The sequence below is a fragment of the Ceratosolen solmsi genome, unplaced genomic scaffold, assembly GCF_000503995.2.
Source record: "Ceratosolen solmsi marchali unplaced genomic scaffold, CerSol_1.0 scaffold29, whole genome shotgun sequence".
Taxonomy (NCBI): domain Eukaryota; kingdom Metazoa; phylum Arthropoda; class Insecta; order Hymenoptera; family Agaonidae; genus Ceratosolen; species Ceratosolen solmsi.
The window spans coordinates 7011502-7023880 of NW_011948417.1; the positions used below are offsets into that span (position 1 = coordinate 7011502).

Consider the following 12379-nt stretch of genomic DNA (forward strand, 5'->3'; position numbering starts at 1 on the left):
GAGAGAGGTGAGAGAGGGAGAGAGAGCGAGAGAGAGAGAGAGTGAGAGAGGGAGAGAGGGCCGTTACGAAGAACACGAGCGAGACAGTTCGAGGACTTGCCCCGATATACAGATAGACTTGAAAAAGAGAGAAAGAGAGAGAGAGAGAGAGAGAGAGAGAGAGAGAGGGAGAGAGAAAGAAAGAATGAAGAGAGAGCGAGAGAGTCGAGGAACTCGTATTTTCACCCAATCGGTTCGTGGAATAAGCTCAGTGGTCAGTTGTAGTACACGTCCTCTGGTATCTCGTTCATTATAGTCTAGAGAGAAAGAGACAGAGGACTGTAAAAGGAAGTGCGGACGGTGATCGGCGCAATGGAACGTGAGTGCGGGTCCGGATTGCTGGATGCGCGTGACATCTCTTGCACGCGAGTCACGTGACACACTGGAGCGCCCAGTAGCGGCTTCGTCCACGACAAGGAATTAGTAAACGAGAACGAGAGAGAGAGAGAGAGAGAGGTGAGAGAGGGAGAGAGAGCGAGAGAGAGAGAGAGTGAGAGAGGGAGAGAGGGAGAGAGAGCGAGAGAGAGAGAGAGAGAGTGAGAGAGAGAGAGAGAGCGTGTGTGTGTCTGTATGAGCGAGCGCGATCGTGATCACCAGTGCGTCGGCTCTTGCACTGTTACTATTGCTACCGTATCTGCTTACTGTCTTCTCCGACTATCTCAATTTTTCGGCTCTAGTGCGCTCCGAGAGCCAATGTAGACCGTTCACTTTTCAAGATATATATACAAAGTAGATCGAAGGAGGAGTGTGCGCGAGTGATTAGTAACGTGTCGTGTTCGCCAAGTGCCGTCATCCTTGCGCGCCCTGGAGGAACGAGCCAAGTAGAATCCTCTGGTGCCGATTGTTGCGCATTCCTAGCTTATCAGATACTCATAAGCCGCGGGAAATGCAGCAGCGGCTCTCGGGCCGCGAAGTCGCGCTGGAGGAGGAGGAGGAGGAGGTGAGTTGCTGCTGTAGCTTAACGGACGACTGAAAATCTGCCGAGATACAAGGAAGCGGCTACGGCGGCATGGACGTCATCGGCGATGGCGACGAACAAACCCTCCAAGCCATTCTCGGTAATTAATAATACCTTCTTTTCTCCTCCGATGTTCCTGGCTCATTGCAGACATGTTGGAGATTGCCTTTCAGTCGCGGAGAACGCTCCCCGAGGTCAACAGTCTCTTTCTTCTGTGCCTGACGCAGTTTTACGTTCGGCGCCTTTGCTTTACGCACTCGCACTCATATTTTTCCGTCTAGAGCCTTAGTTCAACATCTTCTCACTTTTAATTCTAAATCTTTATGTTCGTCATATAACATTTTTCATCTACCCTTTGAGCCCTCATCCAAGTCGCTTATTGGGTCAAATCGTGCGCTTCCATGTTCCCAATGTTATTGCAATTGAATGAGTCTTATTGTGGGACATGTATATTTTCTTAGCACACAGACAGGAAAATTGTACGATGCTTTCTCTTATGATACGAATACGGATAAATGACGAGTCTCTTATGACAATCTTATGACTTATTTAAACAAATATATATAAATTTTTTATATTTTTATATGGTTTTATAGATAAAAGTCCAAATAACATATATAGTTTCCTGCCCAAAAGCATTTTCTATATACTTTGCCTTGTTTTCATACACAGGTGCAACACCTTTTTTTTTATCGTCATTCGATGCAAAATTAGTATTTACAACAAATATTGTCCAAAAATATTCGATCAATGTGCAAAAAAATAAGGATTCCAGGTCGCTCATGCCAATGTACATCGCGTAAAAAATGTGACCTAAATTTTCATTGTCAGTAGGTATCTTTTCTCCTTTACGTGCATATACGAGAAATAGATATTAGATTATTTTTCAAAGGTTACTTTAAGAGATTTAACTGATTGTAATTAATATAATCGTTAAAAAAAAATAAAAAATAGAAATTTTGTTTGATATAATTTTTGGCGTGGAATCGGTCAAAAGCATAATCATTAATTTTGCCCAAAAATCATAAATTAAATACCTCTTTAAACATCGAACTGAAATATCAAAATATTAAAATGTTAAAAATCATTAAATTAAAATGATAACTTCGTCAATTCATAATAATTATGCTTCAACTATACAAAAGTATAAATATTCAAGAAGAAATGTATGAACTATCATTATACTTTTTGCATCGATCCAAGCCGCGTTGATTGAATGCGCTACAACTTTATGCTTTGGCCCCAAGCAATTTCTAATTCTATTATAGAAATTTTCAGAAAGAATAAGCAAAGCCTCATAGCCAATAGCTCGTAAAGCTCTATTAAATGCTCGACTTAATAGTAAAGTACTAATGTTTGAGCTTTGACGCCTCACGCGTTCTTTCAACGATCTCGAGATGATACACGCTAGCCAAGCATTAGAATCTCCGAAGGACCGAAGCTCCGCTGCAAGAATTCGAGTGCAATACTCTATTACGCAGCGCAATTCATGTATGTGTGTAGGCTCGCATGGCTCCGTTCACGTCAGTTAGTCTTGTCTGTAACTCCGCCATTTTCGCTACTCTCTAGTCAACTAACGGTGAAAGTTCCATAGTACGTAATTTGCGTTGGTAGCTTTAACCAAAACGAAATAATATTAGATCTACTTGAATACCTATTAACACAATAGCGCTAATTCGTAAACTTTTACTTTCCAAAATTTAGGATAATCTATAGGCCTAATACATTTTATTGCAATTGCTTTACAAGTTAACGTATTTAATACCAATAAATTATGAAAATTGCCAATTGTTAGATTTCTTCTCTGTCCCTATTTATTTGAAAATGTATTCTCATTTGTACGCACTCGAAATTTATTTATTTATATCATAAAAGAAATAATTAATTGATTTGATTACGTACAAAATAGCCGAACGCATATAATCGAACAATGATTTGAGCGGTCCAAATTAGTCACCGTTATCTTGAGTTTCGAGTTACAGGTTCCGAACGTCATAAATGCTCTTACGCACGATAATTCAACACGTAATCAGGCAAACATATGGTGTTAAGGAGGCTCCTACATGAAATGATAAAAAGCATAACTGCTTGGCATTTTTGTATATTATAGGTTTAATATTAATTTATGCGCATGGATAATTTTAGAATGAAGAATTAATCGCATAATGAAGTAAATTAATGACGAGTTTTACAATATTATTAAATCTTTGGCAATCATCGAATATTTAAAGTACATCACTTATATTATTATATTTTTTTAAAAAAAAAAAAACTCTAAAATACATTTATTAAACCAATATTTATTTTAAGAACAACAAATAGATATTTATTACAATTAAAATTACATTTAATTAATATGACCAAAGTAAACTATTCACTACTTTGATTAGCTTGATTATATACATAATAATAAATAGCGAATCATATTATTAACAATCAAAATTTGTTTACTTTATTTTTATAATATCAGACATATGAATTATTTTGTAATATGCGATAAACTAAAATATATACTTCATAGACTAAAAATATTTATTATCCTGTACATTCTTTGACTGATAATTTCAAATAATTTCAATCAATATAAATATATTAATTATTCTTGTTTATGATATAAAAATCTTCAACGATAAAATTTAAATATATATATATTATTTTTTCACTATATATCGGCGAATTTTCTCTAATTTAAGTACTTCTTTAAATGAATTATGATCTAAATTAAATGATAAGAATCTCTTTTTTATAAGCCCATACATTATTCTAATAATTACAGTCAACACTAAATAAATTCTCTTAATTATAAAATACTACATTTATAAATCATTTTTGTTCTTAAATAAACAATAAATAGAGACAATTTAAAACTAATATACTAATAAAAAGAGAAATTAAAAACTAAATACTTTCAATTAACGTTTCATTAAGAAATTCAATTATGATAACAATACCAATGAAAAAAAAAATTGTTTATATGCAACAAACATTATAATATATATGTAAAATTCCCGAATAATAAAAATGAAATTGAATTTAATTTTAATTAAGTTTATAAAAATTGAATATATATATATATATATATATATATATATATATATATATATATATAAACTATAATCGAATATAAAAAAAAGAATAACAACAATTTTTCAAGAATAAAATTTTTAATACATATTGTATACAAATTGAAAAAATTTCTAATATAAGACTTATAATACTTCTAACATAGTAACGCCCCATTCGATTCGTTTATCTACTTATCTCATTGATGTTTGTAGGTCGGACTGTTTTATTGATGTGCAGTATCATTTTAAGTGAAGCAGTAATTATGAAAATAGCATTAAATAATTTAATAATGTTTGTTATGTACTATTAATTTTTTAGTAACATGCTTTATTCAATAGATATTTTGATTTTTTAGCAATTATTTATAAATAAAATTTTAGATTTTTTCTCTACGTAAGAAATTAAATATTACTAATTAAATTGTAGATGTTAATTAAATATGTTATTTAAGTATTCATTAAATACAAAACAATTTATTCAAATAATAGTAAATATTTTTTGGTCAAACTTTGTTGAAAGTGGAAAAGTAAGCTGAATCAACATATAATGAAAAAGCTTGTAGACACACTATGATTGTATATTTACTAAATTTAAATATTATATATATTACATATAAGTAAGCTTTAATGATGAATTAATTTTTGTAAAAATCATAAAATAATTCTTGTACTTTATGCATATAATTCATTTGATTTATTTTGATTTTATAGTAAGTTGTACTTATATATAAACATATATTATATCTACTAAGGAAAAGAAATACCGTTATATTACAATTATAATATGAAAAATTAATAATCACTATATTCACGCACACTATACTCACGTGAATTTTTAATTTTCAGTTCTTAAGTTATTGTCTTCCAATTTTTACGATGAAAAATAATTTTTAATGATATAACAAAAATTAGTTTGTTTTTTTAAAAACTCGGATGAAATTTTGCTTTGTAGTGCATTTATCATCTGTTGTATATCATGTCTATCAATGACATTTTTAATCCTATAAGTAATATTTTGTAATAGAAAGATATGAATTTTCTTTTTAGAAATTTAATATTATAATTCTTATGATTATTATCTATAAAAATTGTTCCTAATATTTCAATTAAAAAATCATATTCCCAATATACGAAACTATGCTAAAACATATAATTGACCAGAATCCTAATGAAATTAACTAAAATTTGAAAATTCAAATATTCATTAATTTTATAATTTTGGTCAATGAATGTTTTTAAAATAGTTTTTTATGCGATATAAACATAAAACTGGTATAAAGTCGATTTTTCATGAATACATATTTCTTGCAGTACTTATAGATCTACATACATTATATCAAATTTTAAATAACATTATGAAATAAATTTAGTAAGCAAACTAAATCTGAATCAAGTATTTAGCTAATACAGCACATAAATTTCTAAGTTACTTCCGCAATATATAAGTCTGCATTGTTATTCATTAGAATCAGAGAACTGACTCGTTTAATAAATAATCATCAGATTACATAAGTAATTCAAAAGTCATTTTTAATGTTTCTAAGCTTTTTGTTAAGTGCCTATTGTATTGAATAAAAATTCAACAGAAAATGAATTTTCAATTTAAAAGTTTAAAAAATTAAAAATTTTAACATCCAATATTTTATTTAGAAGGTAATATTCTTTAAATAATTTTTTTTTTCAATCTATTCACTTTATTAATCAGATTGTCCAATATGATGCATGAATTTAAATAAAGTTATAATCAATTTGGATTTTGGAATATTAATAAATGTGTTGGAGTTTATTTCATTGAGTGTTATTATTTAATTAAAACATGTTTAATGTATAAATTGAAAATAATGAATATGAATACGATAAGAGAAAGGGAACAGATTTTTTGCAAATTAAAATAAATTTTCAAATGCAATAAATTATAATTACTTACTCATTCAAGTAGTTAAAAAAAAAAAAAGATATATATTCATTTATATTTATGAAATGATTAATTATATTTCTACACTACTGTAGGAAACTTAATGAAACAAGAATTACAATAAAAATAATTATTAAACTTTTTTTTTAATTCACAGTAGACTCATTAAGTAGTGTAATTAATAAATCAAATTTTTTATTTTATCTGAGAGTAACAAATCATTTTGCCAGTCTTCAGAGATATTTTTATTCTAAAAAAAAAAAATGAATACCATAAAAGACGACTATATAAATAAAAATGTTGAAACAGATTTTATATTATCAGTGAGTTTTAATAGTCTACCAAAGCGATGAAAATCGTAATTTATATATACATACATACATAAATAACTACATAAATATTTTTTTTGTATAAACAATCTTATAAAAATAGCTAAACTTTATTTAATAAAAAATGTTGATAACAAAATTTGCACAATATTAAAAATTTGCTTGATATTTTATATTTTAGTACTAAATGTAATGTCATTCAAATTTTAAGACAAATTGCCTTGAATCTCATGTCTAAAGGTTTTTAATAGCTGTTTTTCATTAATTATTAGAATTTTATTTAAATAAATTGAAACAAATGTGTTAAGATAATTGAATTCAATAAATTTTTTCAATAACTTATATCTATTGTAAATAAATTCAAATTCTATAAGCTCACCTTTGTGAATGTAGAAATAGTTGTTGGTCGTACTAATTGGTAGTCCATAAAATACATGAATTCAATTATATTTCAATGTACATGAGTCAGTTTTTGATTCGATTAAATAAAAATAATGAATCACTATCAATTTTTAAAAATGCTTACAATGACAACTTTATTTAAAAAGGGAAATATTAAATATAATTTTATCTTATACAATAAAATTCATTTTTGATGAACATTACTAAAAATTAGATGATCAATCAATTTTTTTTTTATAAAAATATTGTATGTTTAATATCTTTTCATTGGTGCCTGACATATAGAATTAAATAAACATTTTTTTTTTTAAATAAAATAACTTTTATATAATTTATTTAAACTTTACAATCTTGCAGTTTAATAATTAAAAGTTTTATATAAAAATGATTTTAAATTTAAATATATATAAAATTAAGCAATCATATTTGATTGTAGATCTTTAGCGGTGATTGTTTTTAAATTAAATAATGTTACTTTTATTATCATTATTGTTATCAGAAAATTTATAAAAATTTATAAAAATATAAAGATTGTTACTTTATTCATTGTTAAATATCTAAACCTAATGAAAAACAATATTTCATGCTTGATTGATGATCCTTACATACAGACAGTTAAGTTACATTTTGTTTATAAAATTTGTATATTAGTATTACTACATAATATATAGGTGATAGTAAAATAAATTATAATGATTGAAATTAAAAGAATTACTGTCATTTTAACTATAAATTAAACTTAATTTACTTCAATTTATGATCGGATGATATTAAAATGTTCTTATATATAAATATGATTTGATTTATTATGATTGAATCAAATAAATATGTTATGCATCAAAGTGCTACTACTTGCAAGTGAAATTTTAGTTTTCCGTTTCGTATAAATTATTACATAAAACGGAAACAAGAATCTTAAATTATTATTCATTTCCGTCTAGTTTGAGGAATCTGGAAAAATGTGAAATGAGATGTCGTGCTAAAAACGGATAGTTAAGCCTTCTCATGATATATTTTTAATAATATATTTTACATACTTTTTACTTTTTACGTCTTCCAAAATATGGGTACTACGACAAGTCACGTAAATAACCATAAAAAGTCCATAGAATATTGAAAATCAGCGTCGTCGCACCAAAACTTGTAGGTAGTAGATTAAATGCTTTATACAAGAAAAGCATGAATATATTGGATAAAAAGAAAGAAAATAAAGGAGTCAATAAGGCTGAAAGACATTTAAGATATCATGCAGTTTGTCACAAAGGGCCATCAAAACGTCGAAAAATGTCGAGATGATGTTAATAGGAAGCCGCTGCTGTGTGTCGCGCGACGCGATGGCGGATGCCGCACACGCAACTATATTTCTGCGCAAGTTGCTCTACCTCTTGAAATAGCAAGTCAGCGATTGGCGGAGGCATCGAGCTTCCAAAACACGCCTACACAATTTAAAGCTTTGGGCATGCGCAGAAAAAAAACAGGAGAACAGTAATGACAAACTTGTCGCTATTCAATACCCTCATTTATATACATATAAGATATTCCGTGATGAGCATTACCCCCGATCCTCCATCTCTTTTACACTTTGTTCTTATTCGTGTCCAGAATATACATTTTTCAATTGCTATTCTTTTCTTTTTTTCTTTTTTTTTTTTTTGCTTTCGTCTTGCATTTAATACAGTTTACGTATACTTATTTATGTAATATCTATGAGACCAATGCTCATAGCGAAATACACTTGCATTTTTTTTTTTTTATTTTATATCAAAATGAAGAGTTTAATAGACTCATTCTGTCCAAGTTATATCGATTTAACTTACCTTTTGTCTTAATCAAAAATACGTACAAGTACAAATGCGTATAAATATGTTCTTTGAAAATTCTAAGATACTATTACGTTCATTATACACGATAAAGTATTTAATTATTTTTTAAACATGAATTCTCTATATCGCTTATGCATTGTTGAATTAAATATTTATTAACATCAAATTATAAACGTTCTGAATAAATTTGTGTATAAAATGATTTAATGAATGAATTAATTTATTACGCATTCATTTATATTGAAATTACTAATTTACTACCGAACTGTAATCAAATTTTTAAGCAAATAATAGATATTCACAATCAAACATATTGTAAATAACATTATATCTTTAAAATAAAATTATTTATAAAGTGTATCTAAATACTTACATATATTAATGTTTTAAGAAACTAATATTATAATATTACGACTTTTAAACGATTTACATTGAAAGGATTCATAAATGTTTAAATATATAAAAAGTTTGAAAGCAATTAAATTAAAATAAATAAAAAATTATAATCCATTTATTATCATTTCATAAATAAAAAAGTAATGCCCGATAATTTTGAATTGCAGCTTATCTAAGTTTATTCAATGTTTATAAGCCTTAAAAATTATGAAAATATTACAGAAATAAATGATATAATTTAATTATAAAGTATAAATAAGTGATGTAACACAAATAAAAAATTTTAATATTAAATGACATGGATTAGGTTACCTAAATTAGTCAAAACTTTCTTATTTAATTTTAAATTCAATATTCTTTGTGTATTTACAATTACATTGAAAGCTTTGTTGTGCAAAGCATGAAGGATAGGGATCTTCAACATTTTTACACTCTTTGAAAACCTGTATAAATATATTTATATTTATATTAATAAACTAACTATAACTATAATTATAATTAAACGAAGCAAAATAAATATTAAAAATAAAATGAAAAGTTGAAATAATGATGTAATAAGTATTTCATTGTTTTACAAGTGGAATGAAATTAAAAATAAAAGGAGGTTCAGTATGCAAAAATGATTATACAGTCATTATTATGAATTACAAGAATGAAATCAATAAAAACAAATTCATATACTTTCAAACCAGTGCATTTTTTAGATATAATAATAGTTTAGTAATTCATATATAATTGATTTCGGGTAGCGCAGGAATACAGAAACCCTAAAATTTGAACTTCCTATCACTTATATTTCTTCCAACTCATTAAAATACATTTGTCACTTATAATTAAAATTTTACAAGACTTTTACAAGAAAGGAGATAAAAATTTGATTGACAAGCCGTCGTAAATGATTAAATAATATTTACTATTTTAATATTGATATGTGATTATTAGGTAATATTTTTCAATCGATGACATTAAATAAAGAAAATAATAAAAAATAATGTATATATATTTTTAAAAAAATATGAAAAATGTGAGTGAAATTATTTTATATTATATGCTTCATTTCCACCATAAAATAATGTAACTAATAAGTTTTACGACGTATAATTCGCAATATAGAACGAATAAATAAAAGATATGTATATATTTTATTAATTATATAACGTATAAGATTATCGGAATTACTTTTTACTCACTAATAGCATCAAATGGTTCTTAATAATGTAGACTCTACGGTTTTCAAAATTTTCGCCATTTAAATACAAAATTGCTTGGAGAATTTTTTACACATAAAATTTAATAAAAATTATTACTTATTTGTTTTCTCTCAAAAGTAGTATTTATTAATAAATATCTCATTAACTTGCACTTTATTTACGTTTCATATTCACATTATAATTCTTCTCGGTTGAAAATTTAAAATTAATGATTATTACTTTTATTCAAAATTATAAATTTTAAAGGAATGTTATTTTCATGAAATTATAACTTCTTGAAAAAGCAATGTCCGGAATCAATATTTCAGAAAATATATTTATACTGATTTAATATTGACAGCTAAACAAATAAATGAAAAGTTATAGGTTTGTTAAAGAAATTTTAAAATATTAGTAATTAGAATATTGAAAGTGTTCTCAATATTCCTATCAGAGATTAAAGAGTAAATTTATAGTAAACTTATAAATGGTAATTATAAACGAATGATTTTATAAATGAATATAATAAATAAATTTTAAAAGTCAAAAACTGATATCATAAGATATAATTAGAGAAATAAAGTATTATGCTATTTTGTTCATTATATCCAAGTAGTAAATTCAATATACGTCATCAATTGATATAACTTTACACGTTTATATGTAAAATAGTATATACAATTAGATGTATATATTAATAATAAAATAATGTTTCAGAAAATAAAAATAAAAAAAGATATAATTATATAAACTTTAACGCAATAAAAGAAATTTTTCAAAATTTCATTGGTCAAACATTATCAAATAATTCGTTCAGCCTATCTACTTTCTAAGTTTTATGATATAAAGTCCACCCACGTGTATTATTATACAATAAGTCTTAAGGTAGATATCAGCATTGCACGTAAAATGTAAAATTGCTCCACCACTAAGGAGGCAGGAAGAGGCGTCCCTCAAATACACTTAAGGATGGAACGGGTGAAGAAGAAAGAGGGGCTGGCTTTTGTTAAATCGATGCCAAAAGCCCGAGGTTGTGGGTGGATATATAAACATACCACTGGCTTGCCAGGTCAGAATCGACCATTCCCAATTGCTTTCCTCCTGCAACGACAACGTCGACTACCACGTCAACCACGTCAACGACGAATCGCTGATATGCGGGGGTACGACGAATTTTTTACCTCACGCGCGCCCTGACATGCTGTCGCCCTGATTTGAGAATAATAATAATAATAAAAAAAATGATACTTATTCTTATGATCCGGTTGCTGAGAAAAAAAAATGTAAATGTAAATAAATTCTAGGTGTACTTATTGTTGCACTGCAATTTCCCCAAATATTATAAACAAAGTAATTTCACATATCCATTTACTCTTAGTGTCGAATTTCTCTAAACACCGTGATTACCATTTATTCACATAACTTGTATATCAATCATTACATTTGTTGCTACATATTAATAATTGTTTTGCAAGTTTTTTTTAGTCGATGAGTAAAGGAACTAATCATAATATAAAACAATAGACAATGAAAAATTTGTCGAATGTGAAATGTTATTTATTTTGACAAGCATAATTAAGAATTTATAAATATTTAAGAATACATGTACATTATATTTATTATTATTTTTTCAATATTTTCCATACTCTAACATTGTAATTATTTGTATTATATAAATTAATTTCGAATGACAAATCGTTTAGTTAATCTGAATTCGAATGCTTTTATTAAAGAATATAAGATAAAAAGATCAATTGTGTTACTAGGCTTATTAATTTTCATTTCTTGCGTGTTCATTTATTATTTATAAAAGTTAAATTCATACAAAAGTAGAACGTTTCTCATGGTAACGAGTAATTTGAATGTAGATTTTATAACTTATGGAAGTTTTACTACTTATGGAAAATTATAACTATTCTATGATACAAAAGATTTTATTTGCTAAAATTGCATTTGCTTCCAAGCTTTACAAACATAAATTATCATGACAGCAAATATAACCGTTCATTCTTATAATTATAAGATTAACATAAGTCTTAATGTTAGATTATCATTGTGTGCAATATTATATAAATAAAATAAGTAATTGAGTTTTATATATTATAAACACAAATAGATAGTGTATCGATATAATCTATAAATTTGTATCGCACGAAAGCATATTAATTTATCTTACCATATAAAAAATACTTTTCATTTATATATAATTTAATTAAGTCATTTATTAATTTTTTTCAGTTTTAAAGTACAAGAAATAATTTT

At 26.6% G+C, this 12379-nt stretch overlaps 1 protein-coding gene across 8 annotated transcripts in view; it reads left to right on the forward strand.

Moving 5' to 3' along the window:
* Positions 1–608: 608 nt before the first annotated feature.
* Positions 609–12379, forward strand: part of LOC105359771 (myelin regulatory factor) — a 35943-nt gene continuing 24172 nt past the window's right edge. For all 8 annotated transcript variants that reach the window (XM_011496452.1, XM_011496453.1, XM_011496457.1 and 5 more), the window contains exon 1: positions 609–1097. In XM_011496452.1, coding sequence (XP_011494754.1) covers positions 1049–1097 — 49 coding nt within the window. In that variant the 5' untranslated portion in view covers positions 609–1048. The remainder of the gene's footprint in view (positions 1098–12379) is intronic.